We start from the raw sequence: 26,307 nt of genomic DNA, 5'->3' as shown, positions 1-26,307 counted from the left end.
TCGTCGAACATAATAGCTGTTAACGAGGCGTTTTAAATTAAAGTAATTTGGTTGAACGAGACCTTTAGTCGGAACGGAATAATTAGATTGTTTAAGTGTCCGATATAATTGTTTTCGGGATTCCGCGGTGTGGGCCGACGGTCGGACGAGAAGTGGAGAGAGGCTACTCTCCGCCGCCGTTTGTTTGCTCCGAGCGCCGTGTCGAATGCGATTTATTACAAAAACAGAGCAGACACCGCAATAATTACGACGCGAACCGATGTCACGTTATGCTATTACCGTGATTATATTATTATTTATTATCATTGTAATAGGTACATTATTATACGGTCCGGTCGTATTGTTTTTTAATTCTTTATAATTTTTTACATACCTACATAGACAGTGTCGTGTGGTGAGTGATGTATTAATTACTGCTCGAAAATACATAATTTTGGGCCCTAGCCCCCATCCCGAAAAAAAAAACACGAGTTTAAGTGTCAACATTTTTCCAGGCGTAGACCGTTTAGGCCAATGAGACCAAATTATATTTAGTCCGTTTCGGGTGAGGATTTATTAAATTAAAACTACAGTTAGGGGGAGGGCCCAATTATTTTTAAGGTATTAAAAAATATATATTATAATAACTATTAATAACTAACATCTCAAATAAATAAAGACATTACCAATTGTAATAACTAATAATATACAATGTCCAAAACTGCAAAATAAAACACAAAAACTGTATAAATAATTTATTAAATTAATTTGATTGATTTGTTGATGTAAATAATGTAAAAAAAAAAAATGTAACCCAATGGTCTATGTTGCCAAAGGTAAATTTTTGTTGATAAAAAAAAATATACGATGTGTTACATAATAATAAATCAAAAGTTTCTTAATCAGAAAAATACATATAATGTTATTGTCTCATAAAAAAAAAAATATGTAATTAAAAGGTCATAATATTTTGTCGATATAAAGTTATAACTTAAAATAATTGTGCATAGGCACATAGTTATAATTTATAAATCACAAATCATAATTATACAAAGATTCATAATATTTTGTTCATTTAGAAATAACTTAATTACACATACATAACGCGATGTTATTTTATTTTTAAAATCAGCTATATAGTCTTACTAATCCTATCAGTCTATCACTCGTCATTTCAATAAAGTGGATTTATATTATTGAATAGTATTGTATAGCTAATGATTAGCAACGATATCATCAGTGTCTAGGACATAGGTTTTTACCTCGAGCAGCTAAAAATGATTCCACTCGACCAAACAGACTATTAATGTTTTGGTAAAAATTATTACCTTCGTCCAAACGACCAACGACCTTTTTTCGACATCTTTTGGTATGGTATGTTCAAAGCGACCAACATTATCTTACATTATTAAATTATTTAAATATACATTATAATACAGTAAACAGGAACGATGGTCCACAAATATATAGTGGTACCGGATAAGGATACACCCACCTCAAAATTTTACGAGGGTAATTACCCGTTTGGGACTTATATGTTCCGCACACCACTGACTGTACACAGCTCGAATTTCTAGTCTTAATCCGGCCAATGACGTTTGAGCATGGTTTCTTCTTCGCACAAAAACCGATAACATTTAACGCAGCGCCTTTGTTACGTATAGAGCTGCACAACTGTAAAAACAAATTTTTAAAAACGTCCTCGTTTAAACACGTTTCGTCGTTTTCGTATAGTTCCACTCGGAACTGTTGCGACCGATCGCCATGATTTATCATTGCAACTTTCTAATCTGATTTATCAATATTCGATCCCCGGCACGATGACCCGTTTTTATTTTTGTTAGTATACGAACAGTATTTTTTTGAATTATTGATGTAGCAATCTCATAACGATAGGTATGTAAATAATGAGAGTTACGAAAATAACCACTTAAACGATGTCGAAAATTTGGTAATACAATAATTTCATTAGATATATATGTAGATATATACACGTTTTTTAGGTAACATTTAAATTTTGATTTCCGAGTAGGTACATATTATACACATGATGGTTAATTTTGTTTTTACCAATCATTAGTTTCAAATTATAATTCAAATAGTCTTAAGTTAACACTTATGACTTATATATTGTAAAAAAAAGTTTAATAGATGCAAAACTCGCTTGGTCACCTGCTTGGTTATCTACACGAAGACCGTAGTTCCCCTGCAATCGCATGATGCGATATCGTCATCACGATAACCGAAACTGACAATTTGTTAAGAAAATAAAAACATAAATTTATCAACTATGTATTGTAAAAACACGTCCAAAATAGTATTGTTTGTAATTTTAACAGCCTTATACCTGCTCCTGCTCAAGCGTGAATGACTTTATTAAGTACATATATTTTATTAAAATATTAACCTAAACAGCGTTAATTTTAATCCATAAATCACTATCTTTAAATGTGTGTGTAGACAATTCCCAAATGGCCAATTTGTACGTTGGAATTAATAGCCAAAACAAAGTTCGAAGTTCGAACGACTTTAAAATTAAGCTGTTACTAATGAACTTTAATCGACACGATAACACCCCAAGACAATATCGATAACTGCATAACAGCGACAAGTTGGAAATTTAATTATATAATATCTATATAAGTGCAGTTTCAAATAAACGACAATCGTTTTTCGTTCGTATAGTGTTGACATGGTTACAATACATAATATACTATTCTTTATTTAAATATTGGCACAACAAAACATATTGGTACCGGCCGATTTGACGTGTACGGAGAACACCTATATAAATATGTATTATAATACGGGTACGGCGTATATACCGCGACGGGGGTACCAAAGTATACTACCTCCAATTCACCGACTCACAACCCCCGCACAACCACAGTGTGGCACACCACCAGATTTAAAACGCGTCGATGACAATATGTTCACACTTATCTATATATTATATTATATTATAATAATACACAATTCAACAATAATAACGATATATAATATAATTCGCACTGACCTATACACTAGCGATCAATCATCCCGCGATGATCGTGCTATGCTTGTTCACAATAATAATAATAATAATAATAACATATAGTATGTTGTGTTATTATAATGGATAATAATAATAATAACATAATACTCATAAATATCTCAAGACGAATAATTACAATATAATAATAATGACGACGACGCGAAATATAACATAATAATATTTTAATATAATGAAACCATCTCGCGGAATGGACCTCGCTAAGCACTCTGCCGCCAAGAGGAGGCCACATTGTTGTCGTAAAACTGTATGGGAAATATATAAAAGAAAAAACACTTGAAAGACGATTAACCCATTTCCGTCGGGGCAAAGCGCGCGCGGTGTTCGATTGTCCTACTGCTGCAGCTGCAACACCGGCTTTAAGGTTACGCGCGACGATTTTATTCGTATATATAGACGACAACACAATCGATGTCGGATCCCGCGAGGTCGAATCCAGTCATTATTATTATTATTACGAGTCGCACGCGGCGACTTTATAATGTTACCATCTCGTGTATTTCCCCGCCCGAAGGATTTTCAGTAATTTTTTTTTACCGCTCGGGCGATCCCGCCACACACATTATTGTTATTTACTATAATTATTATTATTATCATTATACCTGACACACGATATATTAATACGAAATATTATGCTACTGTTGTGTGCGTGTCCGATCTAGTCGCAGTCCCGCGGCGTGCAACGTTATAATAATATTATATTGTACACATTATAATATGGCAGCGAGATCCGCCGTCGCCGTGTTTTGATATACGCCGTGGAACAATGCTCTCCTAATTAGTAACTACATATATGTATAGAGTCCCTCTACGCCCCGCCCAGCTACACGTCCCCTGCACCCACCCACTCACCAGCCGTCAAATCATTCCCGTGTCCGTCCGTCGTTTATCCCGCCACCACCATGCTCAATGGTACATTTTTGTCGCAATGGAACTTTTTTCCTTCCTACTAGATTTAGCGAAGGCACAATGTGTGCGTATGTGTGTGTGCGTTTGTTGTAGGTACGTGTGTGCGTACGTTTTCCACGAACAATGAGAATTATATGTTTCTTATCGAGCGCACGCGACGACGATGTTGATGGCCAACCAATATTATATAAATTACAATATAATATAATATATTATACTATAATATGAGGAAACGCAATGAGAATACATCAAAGGGGGCACGACGCGCCTGTATATTATTATTAAATACGATTATGTTATGGTCTTTGATTTCATTATTTCATTATTTCCGTCTAGGACAACCATATTATAATGCTATATCAATTTAACACGACATTCGATCGCCATACATACGTATAATATACAATATAACCAAATACCAATTATAGTTAATAATTTTAAACGCCTACGCCCTACACACTACGCGTAGTAAGTTACATTGTAGGGAATAGGGGTACTGCAGTTGATATTAATACAAAGTCGCAGCAACTTAAGATTGTTGGCGACATTTTCACGCTGCCTATTTCCGCACACTCCGTTATTAAACAAAAATTTGCAAATTTAGAATGTATGTATAAGACTATAGTTATCCGATTTTAAAACTGAAAAAATAAAAAACGTTTCTTGCGGAAATAAGTTAATCACAAGTTTAAATAATTAAGTGATAACGTAAAAAGGATAAAGTTACAAAAAAGTACCTAAATTATACTACTGTAGTACTCGAAAGCGTGGAATTATACATTAAAACGCATTATAAATACCGCTGTAGGGGCAATGTTTATGCACCGCGGGGAAATAAATAAACGAAAACCAATTTGTCTTGCTCATGACAACGTGTATAATAAGTCAAAACGTAGGAAGACAAATTATTAATAAAATGGTTGCGTTAAACAAGTTGATATAAATGAGAATAGACTCCTTGACAATGTCCCAACTCCTAAAACACCTCTTTTGATAAGTTTGTGTTAATTAGGAATTACGATGGAGAATTTAAAAAAAACAACATGAGCTGAAATAATAGTGAATAATCGAATTTCGTGCCAAACGCGTCGCGATGCTCAACGTCAAATTTATAGTATATTTATTTTGAATGAATTCATGTATAAAATAATAATCTATGTCATCTTAAATATTGACTCTGAATGAATAATTTTTTCGAGATACCTAAACGCAAAGGCGCTAATCGCAGGGGGATAAAGGGGCTTACCCTCCCCGATTATATTATTGTCCAACAAGCAAATAAAAACTCAATTTATAAATAGTCGGGGCTTAATCCTCCCCCACCAAATTTAACCAATTTTCACCTATGCCTAAACGCAAAGCTTAATAACTCAAGTATAATTAACCGTAGGGTGGTAGCTGGTAAAATAGGTACTATTGTAATAAAACTAATAATTCAGTCGAATTTAAAGCTATTATAAAAACAACCAAAATTGCCTTTTTAACGCAAAAATAATATGTACTTTAAAATGACTAACATTGTATTATAGGCATGCAATGTCTCAATTACTCAACCAATTTGAAAACGACGGTTTAACTGTTGACATTACTTACACATCGTTATCTTAATTTAGTGTAACAATAACACAAAAACTAAACACCAAATTTCAGCACGCACAATAAACAAACAGTAGGTAAACTGGAAAGAAATGCAATCGCGAGGTATCTCTAAATTCTAATTGACCAATTATTTATTCTTTGTCCCACCAAGACACCACATCCGATCATATCGTTGGAGATAAATATATATATATATATATATATATATATATATATATATATATATATATATATATATATATATATATATATATATATTTATTATATATATATATCGCTTTCATTATAGGTATGTAACAATGAAAAATACCTAAACACTAGCAAATATTAGGTATATGAAAAAAACATTGCTTTATGTAATAATATAAATTAACTAATTATCGCAATATTGCAACATAATTACAAACTAAAAAGAAGATGTAATAACTACACTAAACACAATACCAAGGAGAAGAATTCAAATTATTCTTGGTGATATGAATGCGAAGGTTGGAAAAGAGATCGCATTCAGATCAGTTATAGGTAGCCATAGCTTACATGACACAAGTAATGACAACGGACTAAGACTATTTGACTTGGTAACTGAAAGAGGTTTGGTAGTAAAAAGTACTATGTTCCCACACAAAATGATACATAAAGGAACTTGGAGCTCACCGGACGGAAAGTATATAAACCAAATTGATCATATACTAATAAATTTGAGATTCAGCTACTGTATTCAAGATGTTTGGACTGTAAGAGAGGCGGATAGTGACTCCGATCACTTTCTTGTTAAAGGAAAAATTAAAGTAAAACTTAAAAATCCCTCTCTATCTACTGTGACTATATGCTATATAGATATGATGTATCCAAATTAATTGTTATCATTTTTATTTTTATTTTTTGATAATACATACTATGAATTTTGTAGCATATATTTATGCACATATTTTTGTTCAATAATTACATACTATAGTTGTATAAATACATATGAATCCTGGTCCCATAGTAATAATAAAGCAGAGCGCCGGTGGCCGATGTCGACCGTGCAGTATGCGTTACGACACCGCAAATTGTAATTCTCCTTTAGTTAGAAATGAATTTATGAACTGTATAATTAAAATAGTATATAAAACTTGTATATTGTATGACGTGTATAATGTATTTATACAAACGAAAAACATTTTTTCTATTATAATGTTTCAATTTGAAAACCTAAATTAAAAAATGTGAAGTTTAAAGTTGAAGATTAAAATGTTTTATCTAAGTTGTTCAGGAGGATAATGTAAATTAAAATATAATTTCAGTGGAAGGGGGTTTGGGGGCGAAGCCCTCACGGGTATGTGACAACACAAAAATGAATATCCCCCCTTTCAAAAAGCTGAGCACATCATTGTAAGGTACCTATGGAAGAATTTCGAGTTGAAGTTAACCCGACAAGCGGGTGACAAACGATAATATAGGTAATACTACGAGACAAAGAGTTCGAAGTGACAGTGAACATAACACATAGGTAGCACTCCACGTCGACAGGGACTATTGAATAGGGCAGAATTTTGCACAATTGCGAGTGCTCAGGCACAATCTCGTCGTATATATATATTGATGTATATACGTCACGCATTTAAGACCGTCGATATAATAAAAACGTTTTTGCGAGAGCCAAGTTCACAGTATAAGACGTGTCACGACACATGCTGACGTCCTAAAGTCGAAAATGTCTTCGGTGTCGATTAACAGGCACGTCGACAACGGTACAACAACACAACGTCGGTAGGTACCAACACGATTTATTGCGAGAGTCGAATAATTACGGTTTTTAAAAATCGCAATAAACCGGACGGCCGTAAGGCGAACAGTGTAAAAGTGCGAACAGAACGTACCTATTACGCTGAATTCACGTAGGAATAATATTTACGACACTTGAAGTGCACATACACTACATCAGATTTCGGACTCAATTTTAAATGAAATAATTATTTAAGTAACGCTGGTAATTTTTTTTTTTTGCCACGCCTTGTTTACTTCCTGATATATATCGACCAAGTACCAAACCCATTTCTTTATACAAATGAATAGCATTTTGTACATGTATAACTTACAAATTTCGGTATTATTTACAAGAACCTTAAACTTCAAAACCAAACAACAGAGAAGTCAGTATATAGTAACAATTGATTGTAGTTCGGTATTGAGTAAAGTCTGAATAAAATTGGTAAAAAAATTAATAATAAAACATAGGTGCATAGGTGCTTCGAAAAATGACTATGCAGAGAAGAAACATTGAATCGCATCTTTTCTAAGGATATTTAATGATATACATATTTATACATTACTACTAGTCATTTATTACGAGTGTATTAAGTATAGATTAAACAATATTTTCCAAAGAAAAAGCCAAAACATTTATTTATTTATTTACTTCATATATTTTATTCTGACATTAATTATTATTATTATTAATATTTAACTTAATTACCGACTTGCGGCGTAGAACGTATGAATAAAGGGTGGTTCATGGTGTAAACTATTTACAATATTAACAGGTTGTTTAAATTAAATTTAAACGCTTTTTAATATTTTTATTTTGTATACCTTTTTAATTTAATATATTATCATCTTATATACTTATCTGCTGTATATAAGAGCGAAAAGTTTCAAATCCATAATAAAATGTTTTTTTTTTTTAAATCTTTCAAAATTCACCGAAATTTAAATTTGAGACGTCTATATAAAATATTAGGTATGTCCATATATTTAAGAGATTTTTAAGTTGGTATATGAAAGTTTTATAAAGAATATTAAACGGACTTTTCATCATCAATACTTATACAAAATGTTAATGTCTATAAATAACTCGATACTGAAAATTAAATTATACCAATCTATGAAATGTTAATACAAAATAAAAATATTTTGTGAGAATTTCAAGTATCTACGGTTATTCGTGTTTGGATTACAACAAAATTACTAAATTGATTATGTTAAAAATTGTTATGGTGTAAATATTCCTGTATTCTAGTAATAGTTTTTTTTTTTATAGTTTTTATCGATTATTAAAGAAGTTCAGACATTTTGAATTATATAATAAAACAAGAATAATTGAATTATATAACTAAGAAATAAAAACAAAAACACGGAATTTTAAAATCAACACATTCATCGATCAGAATCTAAAATTAATACATAAATGTTTAAATACTATATATATAATATATATATACATCATTATTATCGTCGTTCACCAACTAATTACCTGGATCAGACACAATTGTATAAAACTAAAATAATTTCAGAAATTCAAGTATACATAATTTTTTTATTATTAACATGAAAAAGTCGAATGAAAACAGTATATGATAATGTGTTTGTAATACGATATGTTATGGATAAATAGATTTTAAGTCATTATTATAGAATAATCAAAAAATAGGTAAAATATTATATTGTGTTTAACTTTAAATTCTATTGCAAAACAAATAATTATCTTTAAACTTTGAAATCAATTTCGGATTTTTGCTTCATAAAAATATATTATTTACAGACAACAAGCTGTATTTACAGCACGAAGCTATAATAATTGATATGCTAATACAAGTAATACATAATTGTCAATAATGTTAAAAGTTTTTAATCATTTTGGCTAGTAATGAATTTTATATTTTTAATAAATATATGTATAGATGGAAAAAATATAGTTTGATCACTTTAATAAAAAATATGTAAAGTGATAACCATTACCACATACACGATATATGGTCACGATGGGGCAGGCGCGGTTTTCCCATGAGTGAATTACTGTAATAAACTACCTATAGAGTGCTTTAATAGACAAAGACAATAGACATTATATAATATCTATATAGTTGATCATGATAAAAAAAAAAAAAAAAACCAATGATATTTCTATATCTTATTAACGACCAATGTTTTATTTGACCAATCGTATAAAATGATTTTATTTCTCACTTTTATAAGTTCATACGTTTAATATATAGCCTTCCTATTAACCTATTATAAATCCTCATCGTTGTCTTAGTTATCCTACTTACTGATTATACTTATGTATTGATGTATTGTATAGGTTGTAAATAAATTCATAATTCATAATTATATTATATTATTATATTTTGTTTGAAATATATGAAATGAAAATATATATGAATACTCTAGTATACAAGCTTATCAGTTATCACTTATCAAATTATTGGTTAGTTGATACTTGTGATAATTTCAAAATTGTTGGTATCATATAGTGAACGAGGTTGAATAATTTTTGGAAATCCATATGAAAACTTAGTTTAAAAATATATCGAATAAACAAATGTATTAAATTAATAATAGATTTATTAAATTTCTATATTAAATTTTATAACTTTTCTGAATTTAAGTTTTCAGAAATAAAAATCGTCATGAATATGTGGCTCATTTGCTTTTACAGTATAGTTTTCATGGTTTCTGTTTTCAAAAGTAACTATAGGTACTATATAGAAAATATCGTCGAAAGGTTATTTAAAAAAATTTGAGAATACTTATTATATCTCATTATTTATAATAGATATATAAGGGATGGAAAAAACAATTATATTGAGGCAAATGACAAATTTTTTTACACAATAAGGTTTTTACATGCATTGACACCCACCTGCATGATAAAGGCGTGAACCCACACGAATATTGTTGGCAATACATCACTCTCCGTTAGTATAGTTGGGTATAGGTGCTATAATAGGTATACATACTTTGTATCTATCATTTAATAATAATTACAATAAACGTCTCGCCTGCAATATTAATATTATTATACGTCTTTCATATTAAAGTCTTAAATAAAAATCAATTTAATGCGCATTTCCGACAGACGCGCGGTAACGTAATGAAAATAATAAATAATATTATACCTATACAATATAGGTAGGTAATGATAAACAATAACCGTAACTAAAAAAAAAAAACCACCGCTACTGTAGTTTGAAAACGCGAGTTTGTATGTTTTATTATTTTATACTTACCAGTTATCTGTATTATACATTATTAAGTATGTTTTATTCACACTTTTCGGCCTGCGCAGGAATATGAGTATGACACCACTACGTTTCTCCTGTCGATGTATTCTTGTTTTTTTTTTTTTTTTGCAAGTATTATTTACGCACTTGCAGACAATATTGATTAGCTCGTCCGTCCGTCTTCATTAAAATACAACTCAAGCCAATACGGTTTTTGTCTGCAGTCACGGGAAAGGGGAAAAATTGCAATCGGATACCATAAGATCGAAAAACGATCCGCGTCGATTACTTCCAGTAACGGCGACGCGCGGTCGCATCTTTCTGCTAAATTTCATTAAAAATAAGACACGTCTGTTTGTGCATATACGTGTAAACACACGCACACACACACACACATATATATGCCCGTCGCCGTATAATTACGTTATGTTGTTTTTGTTCTCACAGAACGAACCGAGACGAAATCGTTGCGTGAACAAAATATTACAATGCTGCAAATTGTGATTATTATTAGAAACTGTTGAGTTCTTTTTTTTTTTTTAAATTACATCGAATTTTTGAATCTGCAAAATAACGCAATCGTGATGATAATAATATTATGAACTGGAAGGTCAAACATCATGGAAACTCTCGGAAAATTATTATTTTCAGTTAGGTTTATATTACCTATACTGTTTAATGTTGATGATCGATGGTCATATATAGCTACTAATAATAACATCAACGATAATATTATCGTCTAGCCGTCGTTAGAAATCTAAACGGCGAGGTGGAACACTGGAATCGTCCAACGACAGCCGCCGCGAAAATGATGACGTTTTCGAAACGCATTCATGGCCGTCGCGGTTTTCACAGATTGTCGTCTTTTGACTTATACAATTATACTATTACACCGAATTTAGGAGGATATATTATCCCTCGTCTATATTATAACGTGAATCGATTAAGTCTGAAAATATATTATTATTTTGTATTTATTTTATTTCGTGAGCAATGAAAACAGTAGAGATTACAATAAATTTTTAACGCGACACGTTATTTCATCTTGCAGCAGCCGAGCAGTTTTTCCCGTCATTTTTTCGTCCAACTGTTTGCATAGCGAATGGATGCGAAAACTTTATAAACGAAAACGTTACAATATGTCGATGTTATATGTAACGTACATTATACGCATGTATTATATATTATAATATTATTATCGTATGAAATTAGGAAACCACGAATTGTGACTGACAAAAATCCGAAATCGTAACATATTCCTATTATCGTCATACATCGCGTATTCGCATTCGACAGGACTTGCAGAAATGTAGATATATGCGGCGTAGGCACAGATATAATATATTATGTAATAAAAACCACTTTTTTTACTAATTCTTGCAGGCTACCCGTGCACTTGCAGAATAAAGCTCATATACTGATGATATGCGAACAAGTAAGTAAAAAGTATAATACAGACGTTACTAATAGAATTGTGACTTTAACGCTTAAATTAATTATTTTTGTTTAAATATCTGTAATGTTGGGATTTAGTATACACTTTCGTTGAAATACCTATTTATTTGTGATTGGAACAGTGTAAAAACCATAAGAATATTTGCAAATATCGGCCGAGTAACAAATGGCGCTTTAGACATCATAATAATTATTCGCGTTGTTCAACACGGACAGTCATCTATCTGGTAAGTTATTACACTTACACATGTGATGGGGGGTATGAGTTATGCGTCATTGTCAAATTCCAGATAGTTCCGCCGACGGACACTGGCGGCCGGATAGACCGACGAATCGATGTATCATGATATTATTATGGTTTATTTTTCCCGAAGATCCGAATTTCCGCCGAGTACGCGTAGAGCAGGAAGAGGAAGAAAGATTGAAATCGATTTCCGGTCAAATCGTTACATTTTCGGTCGCGCTCGCTGCTGCAGTCGGTCGGTGGTCCCGCGAGAAGAAACGGAAGGGAAAAAAACCCGAAGGAAAAGAAGCCAAAAACCCGAGCGCCGATGAGGATTTTCAGCTGAGGCGACTAAAATCCTCGCGGGGCCCTCTCGCCGCCGCGTTATTATCTTCGGTCGCCACCATCATCACACCGCACCGTCATCGCGTCAACCCCGCCCCATCGAAACCCATCACCGCCACGCCGCTCCGGCCACCGCCGCCAACACACACGTCGCGGCACACACAAAGAGGGGAAACTCGAAGAGTATAAAAAAAAAAAAACCTAGAGAAACGAAAAAACGAGGGAAAAAATCGCGCACAATGCGTTTTACGACCCAAAGCCATTTGGGCCCAGTGGGCGTTGCCCACGCGGCAGTAGCAGCGGCGGTGGCAGCGGTAACGGCAACGACGACGACGACGACGACGACGATGACGGCGGCGGTGGCGGAGGTGGACGACGTTTTATCGACATGTGTCCCGCCGACGGCTGGATGGATTTTACCCACCGCCGCCGTCGTCGTCGCCGCGGGCCGAGCGCGACGCGCAATTAAATGTCACGCGGTGCGAGCAGCACCACACTGCCGTCGACCATCCCCTCGCCCCCCCCCACGCCACACACACACCTTTCACGCCAACGCCGCGTTCCGCCGGAATTGGTTTTTATCTTTTCATCTCTCTCGCTCGCCCCCCCTTCCGCCACACTACCGCCTCACGTACCGCCGTCGTCATCCCTCGGTCTATCTCTCACGCGCGTCGTCGTCGTCGTCACCGCACTATATTCCGTGTACATATAGGTATACTGTATGCGGCAGTAATAGTCGTCGTCGTAGTTCACTTCAACCGCCGACGACGTACGTGCGCGCCTCTATCTATATCGGTCGGTCTCCGTCGCACTAGCGCGTAGCACCCCCCCCCCCGCCGCCGCCGCCGCCGCTCATCCTACCAGGCATCAACGCACACACACGCAGCACCGACGCGCCGACGGGGACGCCAGTCAGTGTTATGTGTATGTGTGCATGTGTGTGTGTGTGTGTACTATACTATATATGAGTGTGTTTGAAACGTGGTGTGGTGTGTGCGGCAGTAGAGAGAAAAAAAAACCGTAGCCGTCGTCGTCAGCGACTGTGATGGTCGGCAGGGAAAGTAGTGCGGGGAAAACGCGTTGATATACACTACACACGCATGCACACACTCGTATAATATATTATATATACGAACGGACGTGTATATATATATATATATATATATATATGTGTGTGGTATAGAGGATAACGACGCACGTAAATTACACGTATCACACGTCCGTTTCCCCCCTCGACCGCGCACGCCCTTTTGCCACTGTCGTGGACCGCACACCGTACACACATACGCGCGGGCGCAAACGGGCACGCACGCATATACATACGCACACACGTCGTAATGCCGCCGACGTTTTTGGCCGGATCAGCTGCCCCGAACCGCCCTCCGACCGCGCGCGCGTCCGCGGGACAGCTGCCGCAGCCGCCGCGGTGGTACCTACGGCGCGCAGCGAACAGACCGACCGGCAGCAGCGCGACGCGTTCTCTCTCGCCGTCCTCCGTCCCTCCGTCCGTGCACCGCTGTCGTTCCCTCCCCGTCCCGCGGTTTCTCTGATGCGGGTCCGTCGGAATAAAAAACTCGGTCGCCTCGTCCCGGTCAATTATTATACATTTTTTTTTTTCACTCCCATCGCGTTTTCGATTATGTATTGTATATATAATAATAATATTATTATCCTCTTCCTCCTTTCGCGCCGCCGTCGTCTCCCGAAGGGAATATTAAAAACCGTACACCGAAACGAATTGTCTGCGCGATCGTTTAAAAAAAAAAATTTTTTCGTTCATTTGTTTTGGAACAGTTTTTTCGCCTCTATTCTACTTATATATATATATAGCGATCCGTCGTTTTTTTGTCCCACGCGTTAAACTTTTGAAAATTAAATCCGATAGTTTTTTTATTATTATCATTGTACTATTATGCTATTGCCTTAAGGTTAACCCGCGACACGAGTGAAAAAAAATAAAATAGATTACTCGTTTTATTTATAAGCAAATACTTTTACGTACCTATATACATATATGTATATATACAGGAAACAGGATATATTATATAAATACCCAAGAGAGGCGGTGTGGTTTGATTATTATTGTTTGATTGATTATTTGGAAAAAAAAATCCGACGGTCGACATTGTATCCGTGTCCGAAGTAATAATATAATATTATGTCTATATTAAAGTACTCGCAGACGTGGATATACGTCAGTCGCCATTCTTCGCGTCCGCAAAAGGCACAGACTAATAATAATTAAGTAAAAAAAGTAACGTAAACACAGTTTATTCTTTACTCTATATTGAATTGAATCTATTATTCTATATGAACACCACATAAATATTCTATTTATGACTATTGGCCAAATCACGTTGCTGGTAACAGTATAGGTAATATTGCGATGTCTCGAAAAAAGAAAACATCAATCAATATTTAAAAAAAAAAGTTTTGTTTATGAATAAAAATAGACTTTAATGATATTATAATGTAATAACACCTAACCTACATTTCAGACGAGAAAAGGATTCACTCACATTTTTATGCGCGTAATTATGGTCTAGAATTATGATATAGTGGCCTAGGTAGACCGTATACATCAGGTACTTATAAAATATAATATCTGCCGAGTAGATAACATTGTTGCGGGCCGAGGGTTATAATAATAATGTATACTTAAACGTTAATAACTTTACAGTTTTTATGTCTTATTTTTTAAACCTTTGTCGCGTCGGTTATAAAAATAATAAACGTCTCCACCAGATTATATCTCGTCATCTCTGATCGTATACATTATACATAATACATAATATAAATTATATTCGAGTTACTTCGCAGTTTACACACATTGTTCGAACAGTCATTAACATTTCAACCGTTTCATATATTTATACGGTGCGCATGTTGTTTTGAAAATATCGTATGGCCTTAGTTGGCCTCAGAGCCTTTTGTAAGGGGCAGTCTATAGGCAATTCATTATATTATTATTATTATGGAATATAGATGTTATCTGATCGCCCGGTAGGTGTGTGGGAGAAGTGAGTAAACGTATAACGCTATATAGTGTGTGTAAGCCGTTTAGGTATAGTCGCTCAATTCTTAGAATTTCCCATCGACCATGAAGTCCCGTTTTATTATGGGGATTAATCCCGCGATACCAATAATTGGTTGCCAAACATAATAATTTATAAGCGTAAAATAATAAAATATTTTATTATTGGCACTGGCCCTAAACATGAAATATACTCATAATCATAATGTTTTATTGTGTTTCTTATCGCTCACTCCTGACCAGCTCAATATTACGCATCATAACGCAATTTATTATTTTTTGTATTTTATAAGAACGGTTATTATTTATTATACAAAATTATCCACTAGAAATATTCTTATAATACTGCCACAAAAACGCACACATATCCCAGATTGTTTTTTGCTCTCTGCATGGGGTTAGTTTAACTGCTTCCAGTTGTCGCGGGTATTAGTTTTAAAAATTTATTACATCCGCAGACCTTTTCATTGAGTTAGATTTGGAAAAAATAATTGGTGTTTCGTGCCTTTTTAATTTGTATGTTTATCTTAAAACAACATTTTTGAGTGTTTTACTGAAAACATAATCTTTTATTAAAGACTTATCAAATAAAATTATAACATTTTTCGTTTCCAACCTGCTGGATTGTCTAGAAATAAAAAGACCTAACAATTATGTGATGTGCTCCAATGGTCACTTACGACAATTAGAATCGACATGAATTCCGTTGGCACTGTACTGCACGATGAGGTTTGATTCTATTATGGGCCAGTGTTTAAATGTAATAATAATCATCTTAATTTTTCATACATATTATTTTATGATTTTTTGTAGGAAAGTTGAACAGACAAACGAAGCTAGGAGGTCAGGTTGAAACGTTTGAAGACGTCCAAACGCAAAAAATTATATTCTACATATTATTATTATGTACGAAATATATTTTCGTGATAATCACTTGTTCGCTAACCTAACCAATTCGTTCGTGATATTCATAGAAAACAATAATCAACAGCGCTGGAATTAGACTCGTGCATGACATAATAAATACTGAATAATATACTCAAAACAGTCGAGCCATCATCTAAACGGTCCGGTCAGACTGTATGTGATATTATATGCATATAAAATAAATTGTTAAAATAATAACATTGTATAATACATAATGTTATATGTAAGTACGCAAAACTTGTACAACTGCAGCGCTTCAAAATCAACATCCGGTAATGTGGTGCGTTCATCATGGTGTTATCAGCACACCCCTTCGGCCTTCCCTTCCATACTGCCCGCCCAAACATCCGCTAGCCCGTCTACGATTGATAACATTGATTTGATATTATATTTTGTGTTATGAAAAGTTGCAGACGCTTCTGCAATACGAAAGTCAATCATCACTGCTGTAGCAGATAAATGTGGCAAAGGCCGATCCCGCAAGATAAGAGCAGACTGCAGACTTGAATAATAATATAAGTAATGACATTTAACATTCTTATTAGCAGTTAACATTTGAGTAAAAAAAAATAAATAAACAAACGAAGAAACGCGGCCGCGATACCATTGTCGATTTACAACGAAAATTTAATAATACATATACCATCACCCATGGCCATTATCCAGGATTCATTTTTGTGGGGGGTATTATAATATAAAACTACACCATCATTTTATGAATTTTAATTTAATATAATCATGTCATTGATTAAGGTACCAAGAATACAAGAATAAATTAACCTCATTATTCTAAATACATAATTTTTATTTGTATTTATACTGTATTTAACAACATTTTTTAAATTAAATTTACAACAAACCAGAATTTTTCAAAGTAACATCATTCTCCTCGACTGTTTTGCAAATCGATTTAGCACCTCTTCTGGATCAACATTTACTTCGGTTGGCAATACGATAACGTCACATATATTTTATTATAATTGTATTCTATTTTTAATTTACGCGATGTTTAAGGCCCGGGAACACAGGACGTGGTTTGTCGCGAAGGGCTGTGATATCGTGGCGGCCAAGGTCAAATGTTGTATTCAATTACAACTGTATCGCAGACCGCCGCGACAAGACCGCGTTCTATATGCCAGTAAGTGCCATCTATATGATGCCATCACCTATATAATGTTATAAGCTATATAGACTCGCGTTTCAATCGAAATATTCACCATAGTCGGAAACGATCCGTTTATATATATTATATCCATATATATATATATAGGTGACAGGTGTATATTTTAAAATTTATATATGACATACTGCACATGGTAAACGCGACACGTGGACCGATGTTTTATATTAAACGTCGCCGAGAAGACTACTCCGGGACAACTTTTTTGCCCCGTCACCCTTTTCTCGCATATCATACACACACGACACACGGGCGGTAAACGAAATCCATTTCAATAAATCATGTAACCTAAATACGTATAAATAACTTATACGTATACACACCACACACGACATACTTGTACCTGTATATCACACTCACGACCAAACAAGATAATATCATAATAACATAATAAAGGTATATAATACACAACTAAATACAAGTATAAATGGGGGATGCCGGCATACAATAGAATGTGTTCGCTAAATATCCACGCACACAAAGGAAGCAAAACACAACACGAAAAAAAACATATTAATATACTAAACGGAAGGGAAAAAATCAAAAGGACTTGAAAAAAAAAATGTTTACGATAGTTTATTATATGACAACGCTTTCGCGACGACGTCGATTGTCACGGTATATTAATGTATATTATAATATGTAATATTATTATTATTATTATTATTATTATACTACAATGCAAACACGGGCGATAAAATATTTTTAATATCGGCCATCGAAATATTGTATCGATGATACGACATATTATACACGACAAAAAAATACATTATTACTATATACGTCATATATTTAGTGAACGATGACGATAAAATGTTTACCCCGCGATCCAAACGGTCTTTTTCTAAGGATATAAAACGCTGTTTGTCGCACGAATCCTTACTGCCGACCCAGAGGTCGTCGGCCGACTCGGCTACACCTAACAATATTTCAGCAAGTTTTATTGCCCCACGCTCCGACTAAATAACTATGAATGCACTAAGCACCGCAACGCAAGACTCACAGGAAAGTAGGCACCTTATGCTTAACTTAAAAACTAGGTGTCAATGAATAACTACAAGCAATACGTTATAATGACGAGCCAGAAGCACCGCCTTACTATTCATAAAGAAAACTACAATATTTTTATATTTCTATTATAGAATAGATGGGCGCCCACTAAATAATATACATAGATACACATACAATTAATAGTATAAGTACAAATTAATATATCATGACATTAATTCACATCATCAAAAATATGATAGACAACCATGTCAATACTGATAAATGATAATCGATAAGAAGATAGTGGTATAATCACCGGTCGGAAGTCTCCTCGGTACCCGCTGTTATCATTACCAAACACTCCGCGTGACACAATGGCGACCGCCAGCGGCCGCAGAACAGTGCTAAACACGTGCGCGTAAACCACGGAACAAAATTGGTCGCTTCAGCGTGCGGTTGATGGAGGATTAATGCGTGGATTCTCTAAAAACACTCGAAACCGCCACGGCCGATGACTAACTCGGCACAGTAAATAACCGATCACGTGGAAGGCGTCTGTCGCGCAACACCCAGACGTACCAAAAATGCTGGGGATGTTGTTGGCTTGTTGCAGAAGTTGCGACGAACAGACGGAAACGCACTGACGACTTGACGAGACGGTGACGGGTTCGCGGTGAGACGGCAGACGGCGATAAAGATTGAACAGGCGGGGCGGGGGGTATGGAATATTCTCGACGTGGAGTCGACCGTAATGACCGACGACAATTTTATAATTATTGTCGATAACGATACGGCGGCCAAAATACGTTATTGGATATTTCTACAGATATCCAACATTGTTTAAACACTATATAATATTTTATTTTATATTATTATATAGAGCATTATTCTAACGCTAAGGTTTAACAATATTATTAAGTGATCCTCTTAAATTGTTACGTTTGAATATGGCATTTTGCACACAAATATACAATATCTCACTTCATCCCACCTGCCGAAAAACCGACCATTCATCAATGATATAATGGTATTATTATGACGTTACAATTTATGAAAACTGTCTTATAACATTATCCACATGACGTACATAATATATACGATACAATAATAATAAAGAAACCGTTTATAATGACGTTCAAGGGACCAAAGAAAATAGGTCATAATAACCGGTTGTCATTATAACCAAAATGACGAAAAAAAAATTGTAACTTCAATACATATTATTATTGTTTATGTATTTATGCAATGTACAATATAGAAAAAAGTAAAGATAAAAACATATAATTTTGTACATACATATTTAAATTAATTAGTTTAATTATTACTTAAAGAAATTGTTAATTTAGATTGAACTTTGTTAGTATAAAAATCACCCTCTATTTTTTTTTCTAGTTCTTAAAAATTTATCTTTGGACTTACGTTATTCAGAGCCATATAATTTGCTAACATTTTTGCTGCATTGAACACTGCATTAATAGATAAATCTCCATTGGGAGTATCAGCTTCTTCACTATTATCGTCTTCCTCAGGTTCTTCTGGTTGGTTAATCAATGAAGAAATAAGTTCTTGATCACTTAATGGTTCTGAAGTTAGCACATCATTATCAAAGTTAACATATTCATTTATGTTTGGGAAACTTGTGTCTTCTTCTTGTTCTCCTTGGACAAATTTGTTGTGGTATTGCACTATTGCATTATTGAAACCAGCGTGACGAAAACAATTTCGAACTGTAATCTCTGATACTTTTTCCCAAGCTTTAAAAATCATTAATATACCATCTAATACACTGATATTCGCTTCAATTTTGTCTTCAATATTATTGATCATATTTAACACCAAACTTTTACGAAAATAAGTTTCATACATTTTATTACGCCTTGATCCATTGGTTGAAGAACAGACGTACAATTAATGGGTAAAAATACAAGTTTAATATTGCATAATGCTACAGAGCAATGTGCTGGACAGTTGTCAACTAAGATTAAAATTTTTTCTTTTTTTCTTCCTAACTCTAAATCCCAATTTAATACAATTTTAGACCATAATTCTGCAGTCATCCAAGCTTTGGAGTTAGATTCATTTGTTACCGGTAGACAGTCACTTTTGATGTTTTACCTACGCCTAATTCATTAGCTATGTCGGAATTTTTTTGACCTTTTTTTAAACGAAAAATGACATTTGCCTTTTCTTCGATGGTGAATTGCTTTCGTTTCCTCATTTTACAATTTCACAATACAATTTAACACACGAACACAAAACACATTTAACCGCACGACGATTACCCGTACATCGCGTCGGGCGTACACTGACCACTGACGATAAAATAAAACTGATGAAGTGACGACTAAGCAACGATGAAATTATCAGTATGAGGGGTATTGTAATATTACCTTCGATAAAGTAAAGTCATTAGAGATAAAATATTTTTCCAATATAACCAAAAATAACCCTCATAACATCCGTATTGTCATTATATAGACGTCATAATAACCGATACAAATTATTAGTACATTCAATATAATATGAGTTTTGCCGGGACATTTAATCTATAAGGCCATTACACCCAATATGTCATTACAACCGAAGTCATAAACGGTTTCTACTGTTTATACGGATCAAAATATTATTGTTCATGATGTTGAGACTTATTATAAAATTATTACATCGTATTTACTTATAAAGATTGTGAGTTTGTGACGATTGTTTTACACGTAGAACTGTGGAAGTATTAGTTTCCTAATTAAGACACGATAATAATAATTATTATAACGAACTTTAATGCGATTAATGCGTTTCTGTTAACGTTTCTTGTAACTACGTTTAGGAAATTAGACGTGAAGCCAACCCACGCGCAATGCATAGTTAGTAATAATGAGTTTAGTTTAATATAAACACACGAATCGTGAAAGCGCATAATAAACAACCATAATAAATGCCATACGTACGGCCGACCAAGTATAGCAAAATATGTTTAGTATGAAAAATGCCGCACGTAACGTATCGTACCTTTTTCATTGTTACTGTGTCACAGCATAACTCGGTTAGTTCACTATCTGTTTATGCAGTGTTCGGACGGCGGCGTACGTCCACGATGCTGATCGATGATTAATTGATTCGTCTCGACGTGTCACAGTCGTGGGTGTATTTTATATTATGCACTATTGTAAACACGTACATTATCATTATAATATATTATATATTATTGAAAAGGTACCTGCATGGATTTAACTCCCATAATTAAAACCGTTTATATTTATACATATATTGTGTGTGTACGTGAGTAATGGTTAATATGTTATATACAGGATAATTGAGGATATAAGGATACTGTACAGATGACGCATACACGATATTACATATTATATAGTGTTATCGTATACAATAACGCAATATTGCGTGGTGTGTGTGTGTGTGTGTGTCGTATCTATCGTGCGTGCATTGCAGTCTGCAGACAAAAAGTACCATATTATTCCAATCCAGCTGCGGATGAACACGCCGCGCACGCGAGAAACGGTAATGGAGATCACCACACACACATAATAATAATAATAATAATATATGGGTCACCGTTTTGTGGCAGGGGGGGGGGGGGGGTGCCCACATACACCCTCGGCACGCTATCCAAATTGCTCTCCGTCTTGGAAAAAAATCGATCCACGCGCAGTATATATATACTTCCTGCCTGCTTATACGCGTTTCCCCGGACGTCAGACAGCCCCGGTTGCTGCAGAAAACTCGCGTTTTATACTCTATACGCGCGTTATTATATATTTATGCATACCCTTAGAATCGCGATTATAAGAACATAATATTATATGTTATATGTATCGACGGTCGCTTTAGACGTGGGTACATATTATACACGACGGTGTGTACACGATACAGCCTACCCACGAGGATATATTATATGAAGCGGAGATTATATACGTATCATATACATATATACCTATATACAGCTCGGTCCACAAAACCCACGGGAGCGTACCTCCGCCGCGGGTTTCTCCTGCGCTAACCAAACGAAAGATATCTTATGCTTGAAAAATTCAAAAATATAATAAGATTTCAGTGGCTTTATAGAATAGTGTGTTTCATTGCGCCGAAACGGATTTCGTTTATAGTATTCGTATTCGCATATATATATATATATATATATTCCTGCATGCAGCCAATGCCAATATGCATATATATATATATATATATATTTATGTATGTGTGTGTGTGTACACACGTATGATGGGTAAGTCTATATAGCAATATATATACCTACGTTGATGTTTTACACATCCGGGTCGACGACATTTATATATAATATATAGGTATACGTGTGAGCGACCATAAGCACTGCACGGAATCCATCCCTGCTGAGAAGACGCGCTTTATTGTGAATGGGAGCGGAGCTCCATTTCTTTATTCGTGAATTTGATGCGGTTAACAGTGCTGCAAGAAAAAGGACATGTACGGTGAAGATGCAGAAAAAATGTGTTCCTATATATATTATAATAGGTGCACACCTATTGAATGAAACGGAAATCAGTCTCTATGTTGTATATAATAATACCTATATATAAATTGCATGTAAGGGACGTGTATTTTTCGTTCTTTGCCGTTGCCGATTTGGACAAACTTTATTGTGCATCGTATATTATATTAAATAATGACAGATGAAAATGGCCGAAATTCACGATCGATATATTACTATATGAGTCCATATTATAAACCCCGACACTATATATATATATGTTTAGGTATACACTTAACAATATTATTATGTGTGTGGTCACATGGTCACACTATAGTCGGTCGTGGGTATGTGCACATATATATATTGTACATGTGAACAATGGAAATAAACTGCGCACATTCGATTAGAAATCGAGCTAAAGGTTCACGTATATTATTGTTCGATAATGAACCGAAAAAGATAAAAAAAAATCGGAGCTCAAGTATCGCAGGGATATGGGATTAGGATTACTGCGATTTGGTCGCGTATAGGTAGTACTTTTGTATGTGCCATTATAAATTATGTTTGGATAATAATACAATGACATTCGTCGGTACACGATATTTTTAAAGGAAATATATTTATTTTTCGTTGACTGCGGGGTGTTCAATGACTTAAACATACCGTTTACATTCAATAGCCAAAGAAAAATATCTCAAAATAGTGTACGAAACCATTTCCGTTGTTCAGTTGTAAACAACGACCATTATATTATGTATTATATTATCGAAACTACACGACTTTTTGTGTATCTTTGTTATAACATGCCCTAAGCTGATCCTGCATGGCATTGTCCGTGACAAATTAAATCCCCATGAATAAACTCCGTTAAATGTAAACAGCAAAGACTTTTAAAACAGTTATTTTGGGATGTTTCGACCGATTATAAAAAAAGGTCTAAAATTATATCCAATCATAAAATTTACGTTATATTCTGTTACCAATACTAACAACATACAAACAGACATAGGTGCAAATAGGGGGGGGGGCTTAACTATAGGTCTTACAAACATTTCCTAAATGTTGTTTTAAGCTAATTCAATATTATTTTATTAAAGTTGGGTTTTAGTCCCCCTCCCCCAAAAAAAAAACCATTTGCGCTTATGCTAACAGAGAAATTATAGATTTCGTGAGTCAACTGGATTCAACATTTATGGGATGAAAAGAAAAAGTGAGTAGTAGAAAGTACTATTTACGGATCTTTCTGATTATATTGACAAAATGTTTTTAAAAATTGGTCAAAAACTGTGGATTTTGAACACATTACATTCGTTCTAGGCGTTTGATTTTATACAAAGATATATTTAATGCTAACCGACTTCCCTCCAATTTTAAAAAAATATAATATTTCTATCTTGTATTCCGTTTAGTTTTAGATGAAATAATAACACAAATACTAAAATTAACACAAATATAAAATACACAATATTAATATACTAACACAATTATTACAATGAATAATTTTATGATCTTCTATTTCTTAATTCTGGATATATTTTGATCTTAGCACAAAAAACTGAAAACAAACTCAATAAATGATTAAAGCCGACGTAAATTCAACATCGTTAAGATTAGTTTTTGGCTATAAAGCCGCGGTCACACGATGATCGATGATAGTAAAACGCGATACTTACTATATCGTGAAATCAATCAGGAGAGTATCACAGTGTGAACAGGTTGATAGTTACTATAATCTGCACACTATCTACTTATTAACTCTCACACTATCATGCATGCATGATGGTTCTTTCACGACAGCAACTATCGCGTTTTCTATATCATCGTGTGACCGCAGTTATAACATTTACATCAAAGATATGTTCAGAATTAAGAACATCATGTCATACAAGTACACAAACATTGTAATGATTATTGTATTCATAAAAGGTATTTGATGTAAACATTTTTACGTCTCATTTTTCTACTAATTATAGTATGGTAATGTGATCTATAACCTGCAGCAATGGAAACAATCAAATAAATTTAAAAAATATACTTGGCTTTGGATCAATGACGTAGCGAAGTGAAATATTTTATCGGGCAATTTATTTTTTGAATCCTTTTTTACCATCCTTTAACCAGTGGCGCACACAGGATTTTTTTTTGGGGGGGGGGGGGGGGGGTGTCAAGGTAAAAATATAACACATTTTACAAGTAACAAAATATTTACTTAATAATTTACTTAAGTATATATATAAATAGTAATATATTTATTTATAATTGAATATAAGCTAAAATGCGTTAATATAATTGTTATAATAAATAATAACCTTTAGCCTTAGCAAAATATATTATCTGTACGCTAGTTAAGTGTTTGTTGGTGATAACTCAAGCTATATATTGCATAGGACAAATTTAGATAGGTACTTTGCATAATAAGCATTCAATATTTCAACTTTATATAAAAAATCTAAAAAAATACTCATCCTCTTAATATAGGTATAGATTATAGAATATTTAATGTCTTGGCTCATGTCTTGGTTAACAATAGACAATTAGCTTATTACGTAGGTACCTAAATTAACCTATGATAATAATTATTTTATTTTATTTTTTATTTTATTATTATCATCAATTACAAAAATACAATTATAATTATAGTTTTATCAATATTAGAACCTTACTGAATACTCAGGTATATTGGTAATAGAACCAGATTCAAGTATCTCATTGTCTTCATATTCATCTTTGGGTACTTCAGTCATTGTATTAGTATAAGTATCTGGATCATCAAACAATTAATTTAAAATACAAAAGTTAAATTTATTGTTTTACCTAATGCTGTTTACTTCATTAGTATAGTTAATGTAGTAAATAATTTAACTGAAATATAAATTTGTAATTTAATAAGCTTGATAGTTAGATAAATAAGTTATAAGTACTAACAGTTTCATCAATTTTATTCTTCTTTGAGAAAAAACAAAGAATTGATCCGTCACGTTTGGCCATTTAAAAAAAAAAAACAAATCACAACTACTCTCAAAATCACAATAAATAATTATATCCACACCACAGGGAAAATTACAAAATTGAAAATATGCTAAAAACTCAAAAAAGAAAAAAGAAATCAATTCAATAGTTATATTCTTATTACAATTATTTTTTTATCAAAATTATATTATCAAATT

General features: G+C 33.8%; 1 protein-coding gene across 3 annotated transcripts in view; it reads right to left on the bottom strand.

Moving 5' to 3' along the window:
• LOC149060726 (uncharacterized) overlaps positions 1 to 20,980 on the bottom strand; it is a 29,112-nt gene extending 8,132 nt beyond the window's left edge. For 2 of the 3 annotated variants that reach the window (XR_016189450.1, XM_089216145.1), the window contains exon 1: positions 20,098 to 20,980. Coding sequence is in view for 1 of the 3 variants with exons in the window: in XM_089216145.1 (XP_089072271.1) it covers positions 20,098 to 20,544 (447 nt within the window). In the remaining 2 variants the exon portion in view is untranslated. Of the gene's footprint in view, positions 1 to 18,994; positions 19,300 to 20,097 lie in introns of those variants that run through there. The other variant, XR_016189451.1, reaches the window with a different exon arrangement.
• Positions 20,981 to 26,307: the final 5,327 nt, after the last annotated feature.

The sequence above is a fragment of the Diuraphis noxia genome, unplaced genomic scaffold (genome assembly GCF_037042655.1).
Source record: "Diuraphis noxia isolate RWA-SAM2 unplaced genomic scaffold, SU_Dnox_SAM2 contig0001, whole genome shotgun sequence".
NCBI classification, from domain to species: domain Eukaryota; kingdom Metazoa; phylum Arthropoda; class Insecta; order Hemiptera; family Aphididae; genus Diuraphis; species Diuraphis noxia.
The sequence above is the reverse complement of the archived record's forward strand: the minus strand, read 5'-3'. Positions and strand labels throughout refer to the sequence as shown.